This window comes from Cladophialophora bantiana (assembly GCF_000835475.1).
Source record: "Cladophialophora bantiana CBS 173.52 unplaced genomic scaffold supercont1.10, whole genome shotgun sequence".
In the NCBI taxonomy this organism is placed as follows: Eukaryota; Fungi; Ascomycota; class Eurotiomycetes; order Chaetothyriales; family Herpotrichiellaceae; genus Cladophialophora; species Cladophialophora bantiana.
Window position 1 is genome coordinate 958,434 of NW_015971584.1, and position 25,412 is coordinate 983,845.

General features: G+C 51.9%; 8 protein-coding genes across 8 annotated transcripts; 5 read left to right on the top strand and 3 right to left on the bottom strand.

Moving 5' to 3' along the window:
• Positions 1-2,255: 2,255 nt before the first annotated feature.
• Z519_07251 (uncharacterized protein) lies at positions 2,256-3,116 on the top strand (the record flags this gene model as incomplete). The annotated part of the gene is made up of 1 exon (XM_016764986.1): positions 2,256-3,116. The coding sequence occupies one exon, from the start codon at positions 2,256-2,258 to the stop codon at positions 3,114-3,116; it is 861 nt and encodes a 286-aa protein (XP_016618936.1).
• Positions 3,117-3,887: 771 nt separating this feature from the next.
• Positions 3,888-4,151, top strand: Z519_07252 (uncharacterized protein; the record flags this gene model as incomplete). The annotated part of the gene is made up of 1 exon (XM_016764987.1): positions 3,888-4,151. One exon carries the CDS (start codon positions 3,888-3,890, stop codon positions 4,149-4,151), a length of 264 nt encoding a protein of 87 aa, XP_016618937.1.
• A 194-nt stretch (positions 4,152-4,345) lies between these two features.
• Z519_07253 (uncharacterized protein) lies at positions 4,346-5,858 on the top strand (the record flags this gene model as incomplete). Its single annotated transcript, XM_016764988.1, has 4 exons — positions 4,346-4,667; positions 4,725-5,503; positions 5,558-5,754; positions 5,807-5,858. The coding sequence occupies 4 exons, from the start codon at positions 4,346-4,348 to the stop codon at positions 5,856-5,858; spliced, it is 1,350 nt and encodes a 449-aa protein (XP_016618938.1).
• Positions 5,859-6,095: 237 nt separating this feature from the next.
• On the top strand, positions 6,096-9,942 carry Z519_07254 (uncharacterized protein; the record flags this gene model as incomplete). Its single annotated transcript, XM_016764989.1, has 13 exons — positions 6,096-6,141; positions 6,191-6,331; positions 6,673-6,824; positions 6,869-7,252; positions 7,303-7,390; positions 7,443-7,494; positions 7,625-7,853; positions 7,901-8,028; positions 8,075-8,220; positions 8,273-8,453; positions 8,502-8,593; positions 8,640-8,803; positions 8,902-9,942. The coding sequence occupies 13 exons, from the start codon at positions 6,096-6,098 to the stop codon at positions 9,940-9,942; spliced, it is 2,844 nt and encodes a 947-aa protein (XP_016618939.1).
• Positions 9,943-10,917: 975 nt separating this feature from the next.
• On the bottom strand, positions 10,918-12,498 carry Z519_07255 (uncharacterized protein; the record flags this gene model as incomplete). Its single annotated transcript, XM_016764990.1, has 2 exons — positions 10,918-12,377; positions 12,459-12,498. The coding sequence occupies 2 exons, from the start codon at positions 12,496-12,498 to the stop codon at positions 10,918-10,920; spliced, it is 1,500 nt and encodes a 499-aa protein (XP_016618940.1).
• Positions 12,499-13,605: 1,107 nt separating this feature from the next.
• Z519_07256 (uncharacterized protein) lies at positions 13,606-14,556 on the bottom strand (the record flags this gene model as incomplete). The annotated part of the gene is made up of 1 exon (XM_016764991.1): positions 13,606-14,556. One exon carries the CDS (start codon positions 14,554-14,556, stop codon positions 13,606-13,608), a length of 951 nt encoding a protein of 316 aa, XP_016618941.1.
• A 385-nt stretch (positions 14,557-14,941) lies between these two features.
• Positions 14,942-15,214, bottom strand: Z519_07257 (uncharacterized protein; the record flags this gene model as incomplete). Its single annotated transcript, XM_016764992.1, has 1 exon — positions 14,942-15,214. One exon carries the CDS (start codon positions 15,212-15,214, stop codon positions 14,942-14,944), a length of 273 nt encoding a protein of 90 aa, XP_016618942.1.
• A 3,423-nt stretch (positions 15,215-18,637) lies between these two features.
• Z519_07258 (eukaryotic translation initiation factor 3 subunit D) lies at positions 18,638-25,092 on the top strand (the record flags this gene model as incomplete). The annotated part of the gene is made up of 8 exons (XM_016764993.1): positions 18,638-18,707; positions 18,978-19,073; positions 19,125-19,212; positions 19,268-19,816; positions 19,876-20,376; positions 21,495-21,637; positions 23,214-23,399; positions 23,453-25,092. The coding sequence occupies 8 exons, from the start codon at positions 18,638-18,640 to the stop codon at positions 25,090-25,092; spliced, it is 3,273 nt and encodes a 1,090-aa protein (XP_016618943.1).
• Positions 25,093-25,412: the final 320 nt, after the last annotated feature.

The window sequence follows — 25,412 nt, forward strand, 5'->3', positions numbered from 1 at the left end:
TTGACAGAATGACAACATCCAAGAGTACGATCACGCCATTGTTTGCCACAAACGGACAAGTGTAGGCGGTGTATCAACGACACGACCTCGTTGGGTTCGCGGATGGTGCCACAGGCTGCTAGCAGATGATAAGACAGACGTTCAATTTCGTGGGATCGGAATATCGTGGGAATTGACACGCCGGTTCGCCGACCAGAGAAAGGGGAGAGGGGCGAGCAGGGGCACGTCGCCTAAGTACTGTACTGTACAGTATGCACGGCCCGGGGGGGAGAGGGGGGCGCTAATTAATCCCTACTTGGTACAGTACTATGCTTGTAGTAGGCACTTGGCCAGCTGGGTACATTTTCCTTCAGGCAAGGCTTGGCCTGGAAGGCCTCCCAATCAATCGCCCTCGGCCCCTCACACCCCCAGCAGACATTCCAACTCTATCCGTCGCTTGGGTTGCCGCTTCTGGTGATTATTCCCACCAAGGTCCGCCATTGGTTGGATTTGTCGGACATTCGCTAGGACATGGTGGAAGTCAAAGAATACGGGGTACGGAAATTGGATGACTGTGGCACAGAAAAGGAACAGCAGGCAGTGCTGCGAGTACGACAGGACTGGGCCCCAAGTATCACAGTTGGGAGGCCGGACATAGAGCTGAACCCAGAACGACGAGCCCCAAGACGACTTCCCTATCTTCCGTGCCTGCAGACTTCTCTTCATGAGCACAATCACAAAGGCTGGTCTGCTTTGTGTCCCCAGCATGCTGGATATTGAAATAGAATCCGCGCCCAATCCGAAACGTGGAATGCGAGATCGCCCTACCTAAAAGTAGAGCCCCGTGAGCCCCAAACCTGGGGCTTACCAGGCATGATGTTGGATGATCGGTCAGCCTCGCAGCCTTGGCCTTGAAGGCTTTGTGCTTTGGACCCCTTTTTACACCCCACGATTTCTTGTCCCACCAATCAATGCTAATTTATTCACCCACATCGGACGATCCGTATCCACCACGTGAATTTCCTATTCCTGCTCACCCGGTTGCCCCTTATTACCTTGCCTTGCTTGCCCTTACTTCCTCCTTCCACTGTCCCTCGCTGCCCCTCAATAACAACCCGAAAACTTCCTGCAAACTCTTCCTCCTGCATTCCTTCTTGATCCAGCAAATGATTTAATCTCCACCAAGCTTGTATCGCGGCCACTTCAGCGTCCGAGTTTTGCAATCCCGGAATCGGTCGGTACGCCAGTGTACTTGTTATACAGTATGACACTTCTTAGCACGTGACGGCGGCTGGCAAGATCTCCATCACCAGAACCAATCTTCGGATGTGGGCTTTATTCCTATCGGTTGATATTTGGAGCCCGGCAGATGCTAGAGACTTTTTCAGCTTAGATTCTGGCCTATGTAATTCCGAGTCCCTCGTACAGATCTCTATGAACCGCCGGCACCATCTCCGAAAGTCCCAAGTATGATGGCCCGGATTTCCACAAGACCAATAGTTTTCTCGCCTCCACACAACGTACTCCGTGCTCACATACTATACAAGGATTTAGAAGGCCGGTTGTCAGGGATGTCTAAAATGATAGGTGATTTTAGACTCTGCACCCCGCCTCTCCGCCATTGTCACTTTACATATGGGGTACTCCCCAATGCTATTGTGTTGTCTAAAACTTGGATATATTACCAGGTCCTTTCTACTATGTATTGTCTCACGACTTCCTCGGACTACCCCATAGCTTTGCCATTCCCTCGTCCTTGCAATCAAAACAATCTCTCGAAAGTGAGCACTCGGTAGGTCCTGCTCTGCGCGGCTGTGGAGCACGTGATCTGCATTGTCCCCGGACGCATTGGAGGTGCATTCGTCCAGCCTGACAACAGTTCCAGAAGATCAAAGTTACTCTGTACCGAGTACTCGGTGCTGTGTGCAGTAGTAACGAATACTTGATAACGAGATACACCCAGGAAGAATGACGTGGTCCGATGAGGGAGTTATAGTGCTGCAACTCTCCGCAGCTGCACCTCCCCAGCCTCCGTGTACTCCCCCAAGCTCAGCTCCGTACTCGGTATTCTGTGCTCCTTACGAGGTACATCTCTCAACCTCAGCACCATCTTTTTTCTTCACTTTGTTTGAGTGTTTCTGATTGTTCGCTCCTTATTGTACTTGCTGTTCTGGACTCTACCTACCTGCGCAATAATTGGCGTATCTAATACAACATCCTAATTGAGCTGGTTACGCGACAATCTCTCTCGCTCGGCTCCTCCTGGTCGCAAAACAATGGCTGATCGCGACGAAAGCGCCCAAGCCGCCGATTCAGGTGAAGCTGACGTTGTGATGGGGACCGTGGGGGAGACACAAGAGGCGGAAGATGATACCACCCAAGGGAAAGGGGAAGACGCAGGCAAGGACGCAGTGGTCGCCAACGGCAATACTCCCTCCAATCCTCAAGCTATATTTCTTGACTATCTCAAGTCACCCATTGTCCAGCTTATCGTGGGCAGCGGCGACGACGAAACTACCTTGACCGCCCACAAAGCCATCCTCGAAAGATCGCCCTACCTTAGCGAAATGCTCTCGACTCTTGATGACGACGCCCTCATTATTGAGATGCCCGGCGAATCATTAGATGCAGTGGGGTGTTTCCTCCAATACCAATACACGGGCGAGTACTTCCCACGACGCCTTGCAGACACCCCTGATGGGCTGGAACCTGATCCTTCAGTCCCGGAGATAGACAATACTGGCGCACAGCTTCTCAAACATGCTCGCGTCTATACGTTGGCCCAGAAGCTTGGACTGCCTGACCTCAAGACGCTGGCACACTCAAAGATCCATCGCATCAACTCAACAGCTGTTGGAGAGATCGCATACGCAAGATTCGTCTATGGCAACACGCCGGCAGATGATATAACAATCCGCAGACCTGTCGCTGCCTTCTGGGCCACCCGATCGCACGTTTTGCGCCACGAAGCTGAGGACGAATTTAAAGCGATGTGTCTGGAGTATCCACGGTTTGGTTTCGATGTTCTGAGTTTGGTGCTCGACCAGCGCGAAAAGAGAGCCAGAGAACGAGAGGAGGACAGCACACCGGGCGGGACCAAGGGCAGGAAGAGAATGCGACCAAGCATCAACATTTAGCCGGCCTTCGTCGTCACAGTCTGCTATCGACCAGGGCATTGGCGGATCATCTTTCGGCTTAGCGAGTACTTATAGCGAAGACGTCTAGGAGCTCGGGCGCATGCTCCTTTCGGGGCTCGACTTCGAGTGTGGTGCAGGATCTTTTTTCTTCATCAAGGGCGGGAAAGGAGGCCATCTGTAAAAATAGTTCCGGGGCTTCTTACCAATATTTCGATGCGGGAAAGCTGTAACAACACTGTCCCTATCACGAAGTAATGCAGAACACCAATGAAAAAGCATACTCCTTACAGATTTCCCCAGTCTGTGGCCAGATAGCCGTGCATCTAGCCCAGACTAATAGAGATCAGTCCGTGGATGCAGGAAGCCGGGCTCCACTCACCCAGGGTTCAGACATCTGCGCATTGCACGCACCGCACAGTTGGAAATCACAAGAGATTGCGGGGTTTCCGCCTCGCCGCCGCCGCCGCCTCTCACGGATCGACTCCAAGTGCCAGCCTTCCGGCACCGGCCCAGAGGGACGAGCTTGGACGAGGTACCTGAGTCAAACCGCGCTCCGAGGCTCGTCTTTCTTCTGCCTCAGGTTCGCATTCTGCTTTCGTCTCCTCAACTTTTCTCGACCTTGGCGCCCTATGTCTCTACGCAATTGACGTAAAAGCATCCTGCGCCGCTTCCTCCAGACCATGAGCCCATGCGGTCGGGTTGCACGTAGTACTACCCGCAGTCCCTTGTTTGATCCTTGAAGCCGCCGTCCGATTTGCAACTTGTCGGCAAATGTCAGATCTCGCCGACGAGCCTGACCATGCAGGCAATGGCATGAACACGTCCTTCGACAGCCGAACTGCGCTGCCAAATAGCAGCTTGAACGAAGCCACCTCTCCAACTGCGCCCCGCAAGTCGAGCCAGACCTCGCCGTCCACGGATCAGCCCAAGAAGAAGCGCAAGGTGAACCATGGTCTGTATACATTCCAAGGATTCTTAGTGATGGTGGGGACTGACACCTTCCTTCAGCATGTGTATATTGTCGACGTTCGGTAAGCTACTTTGACCTCTGGCACACGAAAGTACCGAGATTCGAGTACCTGGAAAGACACATAATGGGCTGACTGCTTGTTTTTGGGATACACAGCATATGACTTGCGATTCTGTACGACTCCCTGGCCCTCGGTGTCGAGCTCGACATCGTCCACTCAAGTTCTGTTTGGCTAACACGACCCTCCCATTGGGGGACCATGTCTCAGGACCGACCTTGTAAACGCTGCATCAAGAGAAACATCGGCCATCTGTGTCATGATGAACCAAGAGAAGGGCATGGCTATCACAAGAAATCCAAGACCGACTCAGACACTGCTGGGGCGGACGAGCAGTCTCCTCCACGGGATGATTTTTCCACGGCTCCAAGCTTGCCTGGTCCCGCCGTGATGGACGACTCTACTCCTAACCTACTGCAAGATGACAATGTTGGACTGAGACCGTCCACAAATGACACCGTGGCCGTCTCTAATTCGAGTGCGGCAGCTCCAAGTGCTGGCATCAATGGTAATACTCACCCGCGTAAGTTGTGTCTCAAACTGTTTGAGGGGGAAAGCTGTTGTCCCTAATGACGTGCAGATTTCGGTTATAATGATCCATGGGCCGGAGTCCAAGGTCGTCTTCATGACATGCATGCCTTCCATCCAAACTACATGTTCAATGCAAACGAAGTCACCGACGAATTCAACCTGTTGAACGACTTCCTCAGCAACAGTCTATTTGAAGAGACAGGAATGTATTCCACCGAGGAATTCCAGGGTCCTTTCAATGACCCTTCTTTCATGAACTCTATGGCTGCTTCTTCTTTCCCGCCCGCTGGGGTTGAACCCCTGGTTTCCCAGGAGCATACCAATAACGCACAGGCCGCAAACCAGAACAACGCGACCCACGCGGCTCTGATATCGAGACCACCGAGTGTGAAGCCGATATCGGACAAAGCGCGAGAAAAATACTACATGATGGCAGCAGATCCAACGGGCGCTGAACCACCCGAAGAGCGCATGCAGAAGCTGCTCAAAGCAAAGTACGATGCGGGAATGCTCCGGCCCTTCAACTACGTGAACGGATACGCAAGGCTCAACAAGTACATGGAGAAGAACATGAAGCCACATTCGCGTCACAAGATCTTGATGCAGTTGGACCAGTTCCGACCAAAATTTAGAGAGAGAATGCAGAGCCTGACAGATATTGAGCTGGTGCTGGTGGAGATGTGGTTTGAGAGGAGTCTAATGGAGTATGATAGAATTTTCGCCAGCATGGCCATTCCGGCCTGCTGCTGGAGGAGGACGGGTGAGATTTTTCGAGGGAACAAGGAAATGGCGGAACTGATACAGGTACCCATCGAATCACTTCGTGATGTGAGTACGAGATTCGGAGGCGGTCAGAAGACAGACTGACGAGTGGACACGCAGGGCAAACTTGCCATACACGAGATCATCGTCGAAGATCAGCTGGTCAGTTACTGGGAGAAGTTCTGTGCCATCTGCTTCGACCAACAGCAAAAGGCTATGCTCACGAGCTGTACTCTGCGCAGCCCCGCGGCGGGCGCTGATACTGCCGACATCCACTGCTGCTTCTCCTTCACAATCCGGAGAGATAATCACAATATGTAAGTCCCAGCGTTTTCTAGCCCTGCCTTCGTACTAAGGCGTTTCTCACAGACCCTCACTGATTGTGGGCAACTTCTTGCCCATGAGTCCTGGAAAACGTTGAAGTACAAGACACCTATGTTTAGTGTATAGCAACCTCTGATGATGACAATGTCACAATGTTTGAGTATTCTAATGGCGCACAACTTCTTGCGTCTAATGTGGTCTCACATGTCTTGTGAAGGCTGCATTTGATGCGGTCACGTGCCAGCTTCGCCCCCCCAATGCACAAGATGATGGCCCCTGGTTCCTCCACACGTTCTTTGCTCAATGTTTGTTGCGTGCAGTCAACCCTTCTCAAATGTTACCAAACGAGCAAGCGAGCAAGGCTCCTCAATCCATTCTCGGTATGCCCGACCTCACTCTGACTGAAACGGACTAACCGTACAATCTCAGACTTCGCCTCTCACCTTGAGACCGTCCTCAACCACGAAGTGAGCATACCTCCTGAAAACTTTCCTGACTTCTCGATCTACTTGGAGGCTCTTCCTCTCCCGCGCAAGGCACTTGCTCCCGGCCAACGGGTTGAATTCGACCGTAAGGGCGTTGCACTCTGGAACACCTGTTGCAAATTGTGTAGGAGCGGAGGGAGTCCGCAGCTGCTCGCCAACCTTGCAAAGCGTATTATTACCACTCTAGAAGCCGTCCTCCTCTGATCTATGCGACAGTCCGGGTATTCTCGTATCTCCTTCTCGAAAGTTCGGCGAGTTCAAAGTGGAAGAGTGCACTCATCCCTTTCCTAGGTGCAGAATTCAACTTACTCAAGCATAGGCCAACACCGACTGTTTAAAAATGCACTCAGAGCCAGCAAAAGCTGCCTTGGTAGGATCTGTGACGCCGTTCGAACACTCTTCGCCTAACCTTCATCTTTGCGCCAGATGCCGGCCTTGTTGACATCGCCTCCAAGGTCATCGAGCAGCTAGCTCCAAAACAGGAAGATCTCCTTAAGAGCGCCGAACACGACGACCCCCACATCAAAGGAATCACCGAAAGCTTGAAAGCACAATACTTGTTGCTGCGCATCGGATTGGTCTGTATCCAGAAGCCCTTTGTCGATATCAGCTAAGGAAACAGGCATGGAAGCAAGAGCGAACCGAACTAGCCGAGCATTTCTATGCCCAACTTGAGGCAATCCGACCCCATCTGGGTCCGAGTCGTATCGGAGAACTACTTGACCTATGCTACGAAATCGGCAATGATCAGCTCAACCAGAAAAAGGGCACTCTTGCTGCAAAGTGGCTCAAAAGAGGTTGCCAGCTCGCGAATGAATACGCAGCCCAGGCCGAAGATATGGATATTCTTGATCTAAGGTTTACCCTCATGCATACATGTGGTAGGAAAAATCTCTCGTCGATGTTGCCGCCAGCACTCATGCGTTCAGCAGTCCGAGCTCTGCTGGCGACCGAGGATCCGCAAGCCGGTCACGAAGCATTTCAAATCCTCCACGCACTTCGCCAGGTAATTATTTCGATTTCAAAAATAGCTCAAAAGGAAACTAACAATTTTAGGAATTCGGCCACAAGCTTCCTGTCATACTGCTTCAATTGGAGGTGTACGCGAAAGATCCGTCCCCAAATCCTGACGCGTTCTCTGCAGGTGAGACCGTTTCTCCCATAACGTTGTCTGTGAATGTCCCTAACTTTTGAAGAGCTGATGAAGATTGTCCGATCTGCTCCCTTGATTCACTCGAATCACAAGTTGTGAGCCAGCACCTAGAATTGGTAAAATACTTTTTTCTTATGGTCAGCAGAATCTTGCACTATGTGCATCGTCTAAAATCTCTGAGGTGCGAACAACAAGCACTATGAGAATCAAACTGACCCAAGTTAGCACTTCAGATGCTATTCGAGTCTTAGAGTCGTACATTGTCATAAGACTTGCTCCAAGTGATGAGGACACCTGGACTGAAAACGCGATAATTACGTTGATTTGGCTCATGACAGCGGAAAGCAATGACAGCAACATTGTCGACCCATCGTTTCTCGAAGGAGTATTCGATGAGATCCAGCGAGCCTGGAACAAGGCCCTGAGCGCGGAGGCGACTCACGGTGCACTGGTTGTAGGTTTTGCTACCGCTGTCACTGGGAAGAGATGCTGACGATATAGCTATTTTGGAAGCGAATCGAACATACTTTCGAGCATGGCTTGAAAGAGACTACGAGTAAGTGGTGTCATGTTACATTACATCGACTGTTCAGCAATGCCGGAGATAACAATATCGGGAAGATTGAGAGGTATGATACTTGTCCCTTTTGAGTGCAATCCGCTTACTGGCATCAGGAAGATAGTCAAATGTCACATCGATCTGCACAATCTCGATGCTGCTCATGCAGTTCTCGAAAAGATGTCACCAGCGCGAAAACAGCATGCCCTCTCTCGATATTTGCGATATTGTCTCGCTTTGCGCCGTGGGGATGAAGCCGACGGTAAGATCATCTGCCCTTAGCCGAGTGGTCTATGAGAATGATAGCTGTGCAGCGAGATCGACGTTAGCCTCCCTCGCCACCGTGCACGATAACCGGAACAAACTACTCTTCGCCGCTGTTTCAGAGGCTACGCAATATGGTAGCAAATTCCAGGGAGCGCAGCTATTGCAGCGTATTCTGGACAAATACAATGACAACGTGCCACCGGAAATCGATGCATATGCCCTTTTGAGGTGAGACATAACTAAAACCATATATTGCCTTCGTGTTAACTTGGGAAGATGTACAGCCCGCCTTCTCCTTTTAGCAGTTTCGGAGGCTAACGGCATCGACGAAGAGCTTCTGTCTCGACTATGTGGAATCTTCAAGTCCGGTGCGCTATCTGATCGTATTTCGCTGCTGTAGCTAACTCAGACCAGCAGCACTATTCACGCAAAAACAACAAGAACGAGAAAGGATGACATTAGATTATCGTCTGCAGGAAAGCAGATGGTTCGAGAAGACCAGCTACAACACTGCTGTGCAATACCTCAAGTCATGGCCGGCAAAATATGTCATCGACCTTCTGCACTATTCGTGTCAAGTGAGTGCAGGCTCCGGTTCTCTTTCGTCCCCTTAGACTGACCTTCTGTCCGGATCCAATATCCTGCCAACGCTCCAGAAAAAGCTCAATCTGAGAAGCATATCCTTGAAGCCGAGGCAAAGTACATTCAAGCAATCCTGTACACCATCGAGGCGAGACCCGCCTCTACATCATATATAACGGACGTTCCGAAGACGGCTTATTCCAGCAGGGCCCCGCCGCAGTCGCCGGCAGAAATCAAGTTTATTTTGTACAGGAATGTAATCGCTAAGTACACGGAAATTCATGCTCACCGGAAAGTCTTACATGAGAGTTACAATACGGGCATCATGACGGAGGAACTTCTTGAGGCTATCACGCAGAAACTCATCGTCTTGGCTCCCCTGGCGTTCGAAGCTGTGCTCTTCATGGCCTTTACAAGTCAGACAGATATTCCCGGTCAAGCTCAGGTTCTTGACGAACTCTCTCTTACTCAGATAGTCGACCAAATGGTGCAACTCAACCCACCTCAGAAGACCTATTCGATCTTTGCCCACATGATCCTTTCTGCCTCCACTGGATCCCTCGATCAGGATTCGGCCAAACATATGCTGCCGATTTCTGTTACAACGAATTTGCTCGCCAAGCTCATATCTGGTCTGCGAAATCATCCGGATTATGACAACAATCAAGCTGCAAGATGGATGAGGTGTGTGGTGCAAATTGTTCTTGATTGGAGGGGCTCGCAATCTCACCAGACCCAAAAAGACAGCACGAGGGATGGAAAACATCTGAGCACTGTGGCGAGAATCACGGAACATGCCCTGGATCTGGCCAGGTCTGCTCCTAGTCGAGATTATCCACCGGAGGAACTTGAGTGGCTCGCGGCTACACTCTTCAATCTATCCATTGATCTCTATGCGTCGTCGCCCTCATCGAACTCTGAATCCGCAATGGCGGATGGCGTCGAGCAAAATCAAGAGATCAAGCACGAGAAGAAACAAAGTGGAGATCCTGTTGTCATGATGCCGCAGTTCTGGGCTAAGAGAGCCATAGATATAGCAGATGTCCTCGCGATGAATTCCGCTGGGGGCGGGGATGGTGGACTGCTTGCAAAGGTACTCAGGGAGAGGTGCCAGAGGCTGCAGTGGGACGTTTGATAAATTCCGTCAGAGAGAACTCCATTCGGTCAGTGCCGTGGACTAGTAAGCAATGGTTGGGACGAGGAGCTACTTGTCCATGTCTATTATGGAAACCCTCTGGCGGAGAGAACGCCTCCCCTAATCAACTAAATGATGAAGACGGAAAGCGAGAACAGAGAAAAGGCAAAAGCGAAAAAGACATGTCAAAGGAAGTGGATGTCTTCGATTCGATTCGACCTATGGAAGGATGGCACCACTGTGAAGCTTAGGTTGGTATGATCATGTCTAGTTAATCGTCTGCTTCCCTTTGTTTGTACAGGATTACCACGCCTCATCTCATCTCTGCAAGGATCCTTGGAAGCAAGCGAGGTTTGATCAATCATGTTTGCACAACGCCAACTCTTGGAGAATTTGCAAAAATAGCTCAGCCTCACAGGCTCCGTCAGCCCCTCTTGGCATGTCGAATTGCCTTATTAGTAGCCTTGCCATCCATTGCCATCTCTTGCCTGGGAGAATCGGTGCGGACATGAATTTGGTGGAGAGCCCGTCTGGGACACACCTTGTGATCTTCCGGCAACCGTACTTGGAAGATGTCACAGAAGGGATTCTCTTCCTTCTTTTCACAGGCAGGCAAGTTTTGGTTTGTTCTTTTCCTCGATCCTGATTAAAAATCTCGTATTCAACAATCCACCCACGGCGATCCACCTTTTGTCCAATCCGCCGTTGCCGTCATCAAAAGCTTCGATCATTGTAAGTGGGGTATCTTGGTAGAAAGAGTAACAAGGGGTAAAATATGTAACGCATAAGGGCTTTTGCACAGTGTGAAAGGTTGTCGTAAAGCGGTCGTCATTTCGTTCATTTCCTCGTGGCTGCCAAACGGCTGGTCCAACTCCCGTCTTCAGAGAATTGGACTCCGGTCACGGTCCTGTTGTCCTTTTATCGCTGTGTGATGGAGTTGTGCTGTGGTCCAGCAGGAGTGCATTTCGCCCACGGTCATTGGCGCCAGCCCGGAACGTCACTGTACAAGAGCATCGCTGGTCCTCCAGTTGGACCGCCAATTGGCCTTCCAGTCATGGGATCCATGCCGAGCTTCGCCCTTAGTTCGTCAACCTTTTGCTTCACACGCTGGACCTTAGCCACCACGACCTCGAGCTTTTTCATTGTACTCTGCTTCCCCATGTCTTCAAGTTCTGGGACCAGATCGTATAGTTCAGCGTACGCACGGGCTGTTGCATCCCGACGGCGTTGCTCCGAGTTCGTGTGATTAGCTTTCTTTTGCTCGAGGCTAAGAGGTACACGGGTGGAGGTGACGCTGGGCCGTTGGACCTTTGACTTGGGCTTACTTGGAGTAGACGCATTCGCACTGGCCTTCTTCTTACGAGGGGGCTTTGGAGGGGGAGCCTTTGTGTTTCGCGGAGGGCGAGCTTTAGAGGCCGGCCAGGGTGCCGGGGAAGGTGATCTGGGCTGTTCTGTGGCGTCCTCGTCGTCTTCCCTGTCGGCCTCTGCCTCAGCATCTGGCTCCTGCTCACCTATACCTGGGTCGTTGGAGTTGAGCGGGGAATGTGGTTTGCTGTTGGATAGCGGTGTTGGCGGCTGAGAAATTGATGTCCTTTTTTCGGTCTTGATCTCAGAACGCTTCCTGCGAGGGTTGGACTGCGGAGGAGATGGTTGAGCCATGCTGGTCTGCTGTGCCGAGGCAAGAAAGCCGTTGCGCGGTTGTTGATCTCTGACGAAGTCGTCAAAATTTCTTTTCTTTGACCAAGTGGGACTTGACGGTTGGGTATTTGGCTGTGTGTTTGGTTGGGTGGTGCTTCCACTGGCCGGTTCCAACCACTCGCCAATGGGGTTATTCATCTGCAATCCCTGAGGCAGGTCAGGATCCATAGGATTGTGAGGAGCAGCATAGCCAGTTGGTTGAAATCGAGAATCGGTGCCAAAATCCATTCCTAGACGACCCTGCGGAGGAATCCTGATTGCGTTCTGAGGTGGATAGGACTGTTGCCAACCTTGAGTGTAAGCCGGTTGCATTGATACCGCGGATTGGAGCTGAGTGATGAGAGGATTTGGGAATGTTGCATCACTGTACGAAATCCCGTGCATTCCAGGGACCAGTGGAGTCGTCTGTGAGACCGTGTTCATGTCATGTCCCAGAAAGCCATCGCCATACAGGAATCCGGCTCCTGTTAGTTGATGTTGATCGATGATGGACCGCTGAGCCAACGCAGTGTCCGAACCCACAAACATCGGGGGCATATCAAAGAGGTGGTCATGGTCGGCAGGGGAATTGAACTGAGTGTGCGTAAGGGCTTTGTTGGCAGCGCCATTTTGATCAAAGCCTTGGAAGAAGTTGTCCAGGTCGCGATTCTCGTGTGCGTTCAGCAAAGGCTGGCCCGGAGGAGGGCCCGGGGTCATAAACTCGGGCAAACCGATTCCATGAAGGTTTTCAGGTTGGTCTAATGGGTAGACGTGAGTAACTGTATCTCCAGTGAAAGGAACAGAGGAGTAGGGAACGAAAGAAGAGGTGTATGCCGTACAACCGAAAGGGAAGTTCTGCTGTCCGCCATGGGACGACATTCTTTGAGTTGCCAACATCAATGGCACAACGCCTCCAGCTCTTCTCCTAGGCTGCTCTCAGGCAGCCTAGACTTGTGAGACGTTACCAGTGGATGCGGCAAGGGGACGATGTGTCTACCAGGATGGAGGGGGATAGATCGGCGGATTGGTGAATGTCGGGAAGGGTGAAGATGAGCTAAGGCCGAGAAATCTCGGTGAAGGTAGGTTTGAATACGGCGAGATAGGCGCAGAAGGAGGAGATTTGACAGCCGTCAGCTGGTCAAGTGCACCCAGCCGTGAGTCCAAGATGCAGGTGAAGTCGAAGTCAGGCCTGAGTGACAGTTGAAGGATCTGTTGGGACGTGTTGACGCGGACTGGAGAACGGGCCGAGAAGCTCGCAGAATGCGGCAAGAGGCGGCAGTCATGAAGATGAAGGGAATGAGATGAGATTCAAGTGAAGACAATGTTGACTCTGGGTGTTTCTGCAGTGTCAATGCAAGTCAACAGAATGCAGCTGGTGACAGAAGGTCAGGAGTAATGCAATGGATGAGGCCACGGAATCTTTCACATGCGATTTTCTTGTCGTTGGGTTTTTTTGCGAGCGCAGTCAAGCGCAGTCAAGCGCAGTCTGCAGTCACCGGTGAAAAAAACGACAAGCAAACCGCCGCAGCTCCCAGCTCCCAGCTCACAGGTCACTATCCTCCCTCCACCATCCTGCATCCTGCATCCTGCGTCCTGCGTCTATGCCAATCATCCAGCCATCCAGCCATCCATCCGTCCAACCATCCAGTCGGTCCAGAGCGAACCTCCGCTTCACTAGCCGTCAAGATCCTTGAGCCCTTCAGCACCGGACCCCGGCCATCAGGTCGTTCATGGACTACGGTCCATGGGCCAACCGCCATACTCATCTCCCCAGCCACAATGATCCGGATACCCTCCATACGGGGTGCCGTGGTTGGTGGTACGATTATACTGCATTCTGCAAGGATAAATGTTGAATCATGCGTAGAGACTGGTACTCTATATCCTAGAGAGAGAGAAACAATTGCCCACGGCCATTCCAATTGCCCCCAAAATCAATGTCGATCTTCCTCCAAACCAGCTCGTTCCATGCATCTTGCCACAGCCTTATCCCAAACTCCAGACCCCTCGTGCCCCTTCCGGCCCCTTTCTCATCCATACCCCAGACTGGCGTTTTCCATGTGACATCTGGACGACCACTGCACCATCCCCAGAGATCCATTCCATGTATACTTTCCCCGTCAGTCGATCTGATAAAACCAAAAACAACATCCAAATGTGTCCGAGCGTCTCTCCCCATGTGAATGCCCTGATCTTCCAGAGACTGTCACTTTCCAGCTCCTTTGTCATCCGTGTCGCCCATCCTACCTTACCAGATTCGATAACCACTGTCACATTCTTCCAGAACTGCAGGAATTCGCACTCGGTCCACAGAGCCTTTAGCTCCCGCACACCCGCGGCCTTGCCACGTTCCTTGCGTGCCGTAGACCCTAGCAGCTTCAGGGTTGCTCTCGGAGGCTGTCTTGATTCTTTCACAATACTCTCCTCTGCTATTTTGATCCAAAATTGCCAGTATCCTCGCTCGAGCACCTTGATGTCTCGACTGACAAATGCCGGCCGGAAATGCTTGAGCAAGGGTGCCTCCCCGTTCGTCATCTTCTTCAGCGTCTGGGTAAGATGAGTTGTAAACTCCAGCTGGCCCCCTTGAGGATTCGGGGCTCGAATCTCCGCTGGCAGGAGTCTTATCTGATGGTCGATTTGCGGGCGGGGTGTAGGGGAAGCGGCCAGGCTGGCCATCGGTGAGGCTTGTGGTCGCGAACCATTTGTCTTTACTGAGCGAGGATTAGGACCAAGGTAACCTGGGCCGTCGGGGCGAGCTGGGCTTGTCAAATCGACGACAGAGAAAGTTTTCGGGGGTAGAGGCTCGTGCGTGTTTACCCTCCAAATAGCATTGCTCCTCAGCTGAGACGACGATGCAGACTCTGTGGAATCCGTCGCATCGCCATCAGAGGCTTGGGCTGCAGCCACTTCGACATCCTCGATATTGCAATAGTCCATTTCCGTTCGTGGCTGCTTCCGTTTTCGCTTGACCTTTGTGGAAGTCAAGAGAGAGTCAGTCGGACACACTTGAGACTGAGGCTCTAACAGAGGGGCAGAGATATTCTTGACATCTTGCACGTTCCTTTCCGCCCTTTTGGCATTCGACCTGGAATAGGCCGAAAAGGAGATGCTGGAAGAAAAAGTGTCTGAAGAGGCACGTCGACGGCTTCCTCCAGTTTGAGATAGCTTGGTGGGATCGGCGGTTGAGGTCAGATCAAACACAGTGCTCGGGCGAGGCAGGTTTCGTTGATGCGATAAGGAACTCCTAATGCATAGTAAGTCTTCCTGCAGCAATCCAAAGTAAGCTCAGACAGCACGAATGCTCATGGGCCATGGCCAAGTCTCAAGCCGCTGGGGCAATCCAATCACTTTCACCCTGCACTAATCTGCGGACATTGGACACCAACCTAGTATCGACGACGACTTCGTGTTCATCAGCGCCACCTAACTCCTCTCGAGAGGCAGAGGACGGCGGATGAGGGCCAGGGCCAGAAACTCTGGTAATAATGGCTGGCCTGAAGTCCAGAATGGATTGCGCGATGGCAATGTACCGTCTGTCATCTCGTGCGGTGCTGGCAGCATTGACATGAACTAGGAGTTCGTTCTCGACCGTCATTATAGTAACAAGTCTCGGGTCTCGCCCATTTTTGGGCCAATGACGAAATTGTGGTCGAAGCGAGAAGGATGTGAAGTGAGAGATGCCAAAAGACTATCTGAGATGGTAGTGCAAGATCCCACTTCACTCATGGTCACTCATGGAAACGTCAATCCACGCTCCACGCTCCACGGCGCTCGATTCGCGAAGTGTGATCCAGGTGGTGAAGTTGAAGTAGCAACGTAGAGGGTCTTGAACCTTTAGTCGGATAATCGGGGAAACTGTTAGATAGAATCCAATTCCAGATCCCGGGTAAATCAAAGACTACCAACCCCAAATGAGTCCAACCATGCGGGCCATCCAACCGCTTGGTATGCAAGAGACAAGAGAGATGCGGGATGCAGACAAACCTGGAGATCTCATGCATACATGTATTAGTCGACCACCCGCCCACCACCGTCAATCACATTCCTCCCTCCCCGAGCCTCTTTTCCGTGGCTGTTGAGTCGGTGTAGCAGATTCCCTGGTGATTTTGATCACCAGCAGCTCATTCCACTGATGCTCCTTCCCCCAGGTGATCGATATTGCTAGAGCCCTTCTTCACTAATACAACCTCCCATCACTCCTCCCGGCCAGATGTTCAACACTCACCAGTTGGAACTTGTCCTTGTCCTTCGTGGGCTATAGTCGCCAAACAGCGGGCACATAATTCGATAACATCATCCACAGCTACGATACTGGTACGTCTTGGGTGGAAAAGGGGAGGCATAAAGTGACTAACGAGCGTCCGACAGATCGGCCACTGATGGACTCTGGGGAGCGTCGAAACCACTATACCGCGGTTTCGCCCTGTCTCTAAGCACTGATATTGCTTATAAAGGAGCAGCCAACTTTTAGATATCCAAGCCGGAGAAAAGCACGTCACTTTCAGCTGCCGTTTCGCAAAGACCCAAGATCCTCAAAGCCTTTGTGAATTGAAAGGAAGAAGTCAGACCAGGGCTAGGATCAATCTGCTCAAGAGACATGATGGCACACGACAGTTGAAGAGTTCCCTTTCTAGTAATTATTCGCGCCGGACGAATGATCTTCGCGCTACCCGGGGAAGTGAGCAGGAAGGGACTTGTCGCTAAACGGGATCGCTACGCACGCAGAACGTTGGACGACAAAGCTGGTGCAACAGACATCGGAAGCGGTAGGGAGAGCACAGTGCAAGGGATTGGCACCCAGGAAACGGTACCCAGGAAACGGCATGAAAGAGACAGAATCATCATCATGGGCCATGGCATGAATGCTGTTGAGAACAGGTAGCTCACCATCAGAGACTTGAGAAACTCTGAGAGACGAAGGGGGAAAGCAAATGAGTGGACGAAGGTCAGAGGCAGCTGGTAAGTGCATTCTAGTGAACAAGATGTCACAAGAAGTCGATCTCATCTCGGCTGCACCAATGCTTGAGATTGAATCGCGGCACCGCTCGCTTTTTTGATTCTGCTATCGTAACTTGTTCTGCCGGGCCATTCTTCACTACGAGTTCATCGGACCTGACGGGCATGGTAGGTGGAAGACGACAAGAAGAGGTCTGCAAGATGTGTCCTGGCTGCGTCTTCAAGTGCAATATTGATGAGCTGACTGTGGACACCGTTGCGGCGTCTGGGCTAAGTGATTGTCCCAGGGTCACTAGGCCCCGTTGCAGCGGTCTCTTACTTAGCTCACTGCGGCAGTTAGGCGTCATTAGCCTCTTGGGACACCACCGTGCGGGCACCATTGACGCAATTGCGCCTGTTGACATGCAGATAGGCTTACTAACCACTTGGCAGGTAGGCACCTACTTGGTAGGCACCTCCCATCGCTGGGCTAGGCGAGCACCTGACTCGTCGTTGTCCTTAAGCACCTGCATTTGCCTGAAATGGTGGGTTCTGACACCGGGCCCTAGCCGGATGAACGAATGACCTGCTACTGCTGGGTTCTCCCAAGGCTGCAAGTGCTTACCTATACAACGGCTACCTCGTACTGTGGCTGTGCCTTTGCATATTGGATGGACTGGGCTGGGAGTGCCTTGTGCTTTTTTTCACTGACTTCGGGTGCTGACTGAACGGCTGGCTTCCTCGCAAGAGAAAACGATGGCGCCTCTGCCCTCCTTTTCCATGATATCCATCCATCATTGACCACCGACCATCGACCGACTCCCTCCTCCTCCGGTGCCACCCCCTTGCGCCCACCCTGCGCATCCGATCGCGACGCAGGTCACACAGTTCGTGTCGGTCGTGCGTTGACTCCCAGTTGTGTAACGCTACATCCCACTATCTAACCATCCTGCGACAACCATCGCCCTCATCCTCGCCAATCGTCAATCATCCTCATCTGGAGAAACACCGGTTTCTCACTCCCGCATTCCGTGCCGCAACACGAAGACGAGCTCAGGCCTCCAGGGAACCTTCTCCCACTTAAGACCGCTGACAATCCTGCGTGATTGCATCCGGCCCTCCACAATCCCCAGTGCGCACTGGGCCGTGGCTGCGATATAGACACCCCAACCTAGGTATAACTTGCACACATGGCTACACAGTCCCGCCGGCCAATTGGTTCTTAGCACATCAGGAGACTGAGTTTCTAAGCTTGGACTCAACCCCCATCTCGTGGACCCTTATCCCTGAGCAGCACTGAGCCATCTGGCGTCTAAAGCAGCGGGCCAGTCATCCCATCGGGGTCCCTTTGTCCTTCCGTTTTCTGTGCTTCGGGTCTCGACCTCACGGCACCTCACCGTAAACGGTCGAGAGGTGTGGACATCGCATCGACCCGGTTCCGCCTTGCTCGACCACGCTGCTTCTGTTTCAGCTTTCAACGTCGCCGTTTTCCTGCCTTGTACACTTTTCGAACACGTCTTTGTTTTGCCGTCATCAACTGCAACCGCTGTCGGCCCATCATTGGCCTGCGAATCGCTCTGGCCAGGACACCTGTGACGGAATTGTTGCACTGATTTTCCCTACCGCGATCAGCATTCTTGTCCCGCCATAAAAATATTTGCCTTGCGCTCGACCCCCTCCATCCTGATTCCAGATCCTCCCGCGTCAAGATTGGCTTTTCACGGCGCAATTCCAACCTCGTCTCATGATTAGTCTCAGAACGACATGCTAACTGCCAAATCCTTATCCCGACCCTCTTGCCACTGTCTTCTACTTTCCTTTCCGGTTTAAGCCATTGCGCGGCCTCTCCGAACGCAAGAACCGCGCCTTCCATCCTCGCCTGGCTCTGACCGGCTGCTACCAATTCCGAGCTTCCTTTGCGGCCAGCTCTTCCCAATCGGAGCCCAACGTCCAGGGGTTTACCCCGGACTTCTCTTCTATCAGATTGCAAATCAATTAAAGTTGGCGTCGTTGTTAGCGAGGGGTTGCTGGAGGCAGCATATTTGTTCTCATGACATCGCATCCGACTCATATGCATGCCAACATGCAACAATCTTCCGAAATGGACCCATCGACTTGGTCAGGTCAAGATTATGCGCCTGGCACTTCCTACCGTGAGTCGCCTGCTGTCTCTCCCTTCTTCCCATTTCTGGATTTATGGGTGGTTGCGTATCTCGATGAGGTGGTCCACCATGGTCTTATTCTCGAATGGCAAATAGTTCCACTATCGTGTACATTCAGGCAATCGGTACTATCTTATTGTGCTAAAAGCCGAGGATGAGTGGAGGCGAGGATCGTCAATCGATGTTCGAATCAACCAAAGGAGCGCAATTTGTGTCTCTCGTCTCTTATTGATCTGGAGGCTAACTAGGGATTAATTACAGACAATGGAATTCCCTCTGACGCAAAAACACCCACCAACACGGTGAACATGGGATTTCTTAAGGGGTTTGGGGGGATGCAAAAACGAATCACTCGAGGTATGCATTTCTAATCCGTCTGATCTTGGGTTGAGAGCTGACCACAACTAGACGGTCAACCTGCTAAAAGAAGAGGTCCTAAACCAGACAGTAAACCAGCACAAACCCGGCGGCAGGAGCTCAATCGCCAAGCTCAAAGGTATGCAAAGTTCTTGTCCTCCTCTAGCCATTTGCTAAAGGCAATAATCTATCAGAACACACCGGGAACGGAAAGAGAACTATATCAAAGCCTTAGAAATGGAGCTCGCACGTCTACGTGAAGTATTCGTCTTCGAGCAAAATGCGCGAGACGCAACCATCCAGCAGCAAAAGTTGGTAATTGAGAATCAGCAACGGGAGAACGTGGCACTGAGAGAAGTCCTCACATCTCGGGGAATCGCATTCGAAAACGAACTGGAGAACCGGAAAGCCATGCTGGCGCTGAAACCAAAGCGAGAAGAGAATTCCATGACCCCTTCGTCAATGAGTACCTTAAGTCCCCCATCCGTTGGGCTTAGATCGGTTGGTTATGGAGCTGTCGTGACAGGACCCGCATCCGCTACAAGCAGCTATTCCCCTCAAGCGTATCTTAACGGTGGCCCTATGAGTGTGTCGGGTCATTCACCCGGAACAACTCAGTACGCCAGTACGCCTCAGGGACCAGAAATTCAAGAGTTCGCTATCAAACAGGAAGAAGTAGCTACACCGGATATGCCGGGCATCTTCGAGAGGGACCCCCAATTGGGCATTGATTTCATCTTGAAGTAAGTGGGGATACTGCCTTCCATTCCTCAGACTTTCGCGACTGACCACTTGCTTTCAGGTTGGAGCAGACTTGTCGTGATCACGAAGAGTACCTTGTCCGACGGTCGGCGGATTCACCCGATAATGAAGAAGAAGCGCTATATTCTGGACATGCCTTGATGGCGACCTGCCCACCTCCAAGCCACATCTCGCGAGTTCCCGCGCAAGAAGGGGGGTTGGTGCCGACGTACGAGCACAAAGTGCCAGATGCCGAGTCAGTACAGATCTTGAATAACTTGCTCAATCTGAGCCAAACCCTTAAAGGCAGCGCTATTCCCAGCGGCCAAGTAACGCCCATCATGGCTTTACAATCGCTCAAGGGTCACCGGAACTACGCTACCCTCACACGGGAGGATGTCTTGGGGATGATTGAGTCCATCAGAAGCAAAGTCCGATGCTACGGTTTCGGGGCAGTGATGGAAGATTTCGAGCTGCGGGATGCTCTCTCGAGTATCTTTGCAACAAAACCAGAAACATACGACCAACTGGGGACAGATTACACGGCAGAGATCGATGAGATGTACTCATGATCGATCGGCGATATAGGTGGCCAGCGACTGCGCTTGTTCAGAGATGATCTGTTGCTGGTGAATGATTTCGGATTCTTGTATGGATGGCTGTCTAAGATATGAGCTGCGCATCCATTGTTGCTTGTTTGTGACGCATGTATCAGTTTCTAACGGCTCTTTTCTTTTTGAGCCCCTCTCAGTCTTTACAGATGGGCTGTAGATAGATACCGCCGCCAGGCCAATTTACTGTATCCCCTCACCATGACGGGCACATGCATCATCAAGAAGGGACTATGTGATCGGCCTGGCCATCAGATTTCCTTTAATGCTTCTGTTCAACGTCATTTTCCATTTTCCAACACCTGCCACGGACCTTTGACAAGTCGGGCGATTTCTCGGGGCTAGAGGTGCAGCAGAACATAGAGTTCCTACATACCATTTATCCTGAGGGAATTCCAAGTAGAAATTGGACGTATGCGTCGAAGAATGGTGGATAAAATGTCTTTGATGGCTGCACCGACGGCAGATACAAAGACCAAGAGAGGTTGAACTGTGCCCTGAAGTAATCTGCTTTCCTAGATCATGGCGAACACTCCGGTTAACTAAACTGGGTAGAGCCCTGGTATACAAGTCCGGTTTTGGGTCAGGCAGATCTTTGGTGTGGGTTCCAAGTGGTTGAATTGGTGATCTGATGCGAAACGATGCTATTTCCTTCCGGCACCAGCGATGATGGACATGATATCGACTCTTCCGTTCGCTTCGTCAGCTGCTCCTGCGCTTGATCTCTTGAATTCTTGGAAAGCAATGTCAGGGGCCTGTAATTCAAAGAGATAGCCGCGACCCGCGCGGACCATGTCGTATTCGTCGCCGAATCTTGGACGAGTTTTCATGGAGACACATAGTCGCTGGTGAGGAGAGTTGCGAACTCAGACGGCTGCGGTGGTCGAAGGATGCGGGAGATCACGCTGATACGAGCAGCTCGCAGAAAGACAATAAGTGACGTCTTTAGCAAGATGCTTCTGTATCCCGGCTCGCTGGCTCATGTACGCCATTCCCGATTGGGTGCGGAGGGCTGGGATTGGACATGCGCGTGAAAAGGAAGGTTGGCCGAGCAGGGAGCCGCGGTGAGAACGTACCGCGACCCCGCGTCACGCGTCGGTCACGCTCCTCGCGCCTCAGGCTGTGATCGCCACGACCCTTGCGAACGAGCAGGAAATACATCAGCGCCTGGAGTCCACCCTGTTCATCCCCAGCTTCCCCAAACTCTGTGCCGTGACTTATGGGATGTTGGTCCTAGAGCATCTCCAACCTCCCCTTCGCCAGCAGCTCCTCGAAGTACACCAAACACGACATCCGCCAGTTCCTGCGCAAATGCTGTGATGGGCCATTCCAATCACGCAAGGAAAACATACAGGCACAGACCTGATCGCCCGGACATTCGTTGCGTGTTTTGCAGGATTGTGCTTGTACGGAGCTTATGGTCGTGAAGGCAATGGTAAGGAGTGGGATGAGGCGCATATTTGTCCAAGAACCCGGTTGAACCTTGGATGTATATTATTGTAGATGAATTACTGTGTAACATAAGGGAGGAAAACGAGGTGACCACGATTCCGGAAGAGACCCACGGTCTTTATAAACAATAGAGTCTCAAATGAGAAATGAGACATGGTGGTGGACGTATATATGTATGTATAAGCATGCATCTCAGCCGTGGGTGGCCCTAGACGCAGGGCAAGGCAAGGAAAGGCAATAATTCACAACAACTCTCGCCGTTCTTACCGTAATACGGCATCTGATGGCCATCTGTGCAACTAGTACGTGTTCCAACTCGTGTCTCTACTCGAAGTCATCTCCGTCCATCTTCGCAGATAGATAGCGTCATAGAGGTGCAGAGGACCTTCTATGCCTGGAACTCGGTGGAAGTTGAAGAAGTTGCTTATAAGGGTTGGGCTGGTGAGGACATATCTTCCTATTTGAACTCTGATTTCTGAAACTTTGCCTGAAGACGCTGTGCGTGGGAACGGTAGAAGGCCCCCTAACCTCTGTAACAATCGCAGTCACGGGTTGGGCTACCATTTGCAGTAAGGCTGGCTTGAGCGGTGAAGTTGAAGCGGAAGTTGAAGGCGGGCAGCTGAAGACTGCATGATGCCGGCAACACGAGCGTATTATTGTGTATTCCGCCCTCTGTACATCTAGGATTTAATGTTGTATCGCGTACGACGCTTCCGACGCCTGCAGTAAAGACACAAGATCTTCATCCGAATATCAGATATCAGCGACAAAATGCGTACCGTAAGGAGCTTGTCGTTAGAGCCCGAGGAGCCACAGCCACAGTTTTTCCGAAAGGAAGTTCCTCGCAAATCAGTTCGAGTTAATCCGAATGGTGTTTTTTTTTTGCCAGCCACATCTCGAATATGCAAAAAGGATTGCACCAGGGCGATTGGAATGCATCCTGTCTCACTCTCAGATCGATCGGAGGGGTGACCGAACGAGCAAGGAAAATTGCTAGCGAGGAGAGCTATTGTTAAGGCGAAGACCAATTTGCTACAAATCAACAGTCCCTTTTGGGGCAAGGCTGTAGTCTTCACGCCGCCCTTAGTTATCCAGGTTAGCGCAGAGATTCAAGTAAGACGATTGGCCCGGCTCTGGGTGAAGGCTGGCCGAAAATTACAGGGCGGCGTCGAATTAATCCCGAAACAGAATGAAGCGTGGCGAACAGATTTCCATGCTTGGCGCTCATTTACACCCCACTATTCCTTTGCGACTTGAACATTTGTCGATGAACAAATTTGGGCTCGGATTTCTCGTATCTGCTCAACATCCAATATGCCCGGGATAAATCTTGCAGAAACAATCGGTGGACTCAGCGTCAGTGACGAATGGGGCCCTGCAATCACCACCACGACAACCCTCGATGGCGTCCCATATGCCCCATACTCCAAAAGTGATAAACTAGGTCGCATGGCCGACTGGACACAAGAAGGCAAAGAAGGTCGAGATCGAGGTGGCAGACAATACGGGAGAAACTACAGAGGTAAGATCTCTCCATCCTCTGACCACAGGACGTAGCTGACAATGTGTGTCCAGACCAGCAAGTCTATGGCGCAGGTACGTCCTCTCTCTTCGCCGTGCAAGCCGCGGAAGACGAAGCCACCTTCTCTGTCGTCGACAACACCAGAACAACCGCAAAGGGCCGTGGCTTCGGTCGAGGCGGAGTGACGGTCTTCCGCGGGCGAGGTCAACGAGGGGCTGCCCAACGAGGACAAAGAGGAGCATTCCAAAGAGTCGGACAAGGCCGTACAGGAGGTCAACAGCAAGGACAGTTCTTCGACCAGAGAGGCGGTCGAGGTGGAAGAGGTCGACGATTCGGGTGGCGAGACTACGACAAACCGCAAAGAAATCGTGACGCTTCAGTCAACATCCGCCCCGACTGGGTCATGAAGGAGGAAATCGACTTTAACCGACTCGCAAAACTCAACCTCGAGACCCCTGACGGAGAAGATATTGATAGCTACGGGTTCCTCTACTACTACGATCGGTCCTACGACAAGGCTCCTGTGAAGAACACTGAGCGCAAGCTCCTGTCCCTTGAACGGGCCGCATACAATGTGACCACCTCGGCCGATCCGGTAATTCAAGAACTGGCTGAGAAAGACGAGGCCACCATCTTCGCCACTTCGGATATCCTCTCCATGCTTATGTGTGCGACTCGCTCTGTGTACAGCTGGGACATCGTGATCCTGAAGCATGGTGACAAGATCTTCCTGGACAAACGGCCGGACAGTTCTATTGACCTGGTCACGGTCAATGAAAATGCCGCCGATGCACCTCTAGAAGCAGACACCTCAAGTACGCCCTCCCAACAACAAACCGGAGTGAAACCGGATAGCATCAACACCCCATCCAACCTCGCCATGGAAGCCACCATGATCAACCACAACTTCGCCTTCCAAACCGTGATCGAAAATCCCAACAGCAAAGTCGAATTCCCTCACCCCAACCCATTCTACAGTGCTTCTGAAGAAACCGACCCGCTCGCCTCAAAGGCATACAAATACCGCCGCTTCGACCTGTCGCTAGAACGTGACGAAGAACCTCTCAATCTGATCGTCCGCACTGAACTCGACGCCGCCATCAAGAACAACATCTCAGGGGAGGATCAGTTCCTCACGCTCAAAGCGCTTAACGAATTTGATCATAAGGCCCAAGGCAGCGGTGGTGCATTGGATTGGCGCACAAAACTCACCTCGCAGAGGGGTGCCGTGGTCGCAACGGAAATGAAGAACAACAGCTGCAAATTAGCGAGATGGACGACACAGGCAATCCTTGCCAAGGCGGATCAAATGAAGCTCGGCTTTGTGTCGAGAGCGAATCCAAAGAGCGCAGCGAACCACGTCATCCTCGGTGTTGTGGGATACAAGCCGCGCGAATTCGCCAGTCAGATGAACCTGGGCTTCTCCAACGGCTGGGGTATCGTCCGAACCATCGTCGACCTCGTCAGGAGCATGTCTGAGGCCGCTGACGAAGAGGAAGAAGGAGCATCGGCAGCAGAGAAAGAAGACGCAGCACCCGCGAAAGACAGGAAATATGTCCTGGTCAAGGACCCGAATAAACCGGTGATCAGGCTGTACGAGGTACCCTTGCACACCTTTGAGGACGAGGACGACGGCATGACAGGCACCGTCGGCGAGACCGACGGCGCAGGAGAGGAAGCAGAGGAATCATAGGCGCACCACCGGACCGCGGTGATTGCGATGTGATGTCTTTTGTTTGTGTGGGGGGGGGGGGGGGGGGGGGGTTTCAAACCGGGAGCAAAACGGGAACTATCTACCTATCTACTCTGCCCAGGGTATGTATGTAGGCTCGAGGATGGATGATCCAACAACTCTTCAAACATCAAACATCAAACAAGCGAGCGAGCAGGCGAGGCTCATTTCAATTTTTTTTTCCTCGATCAGCCGTGCATCGAGCGAAGAGGTCACCACTACGGTACATACAATTTGTGCGCACGACTCGAGTCGTGGCTTTCACACCGCACCGCAATACT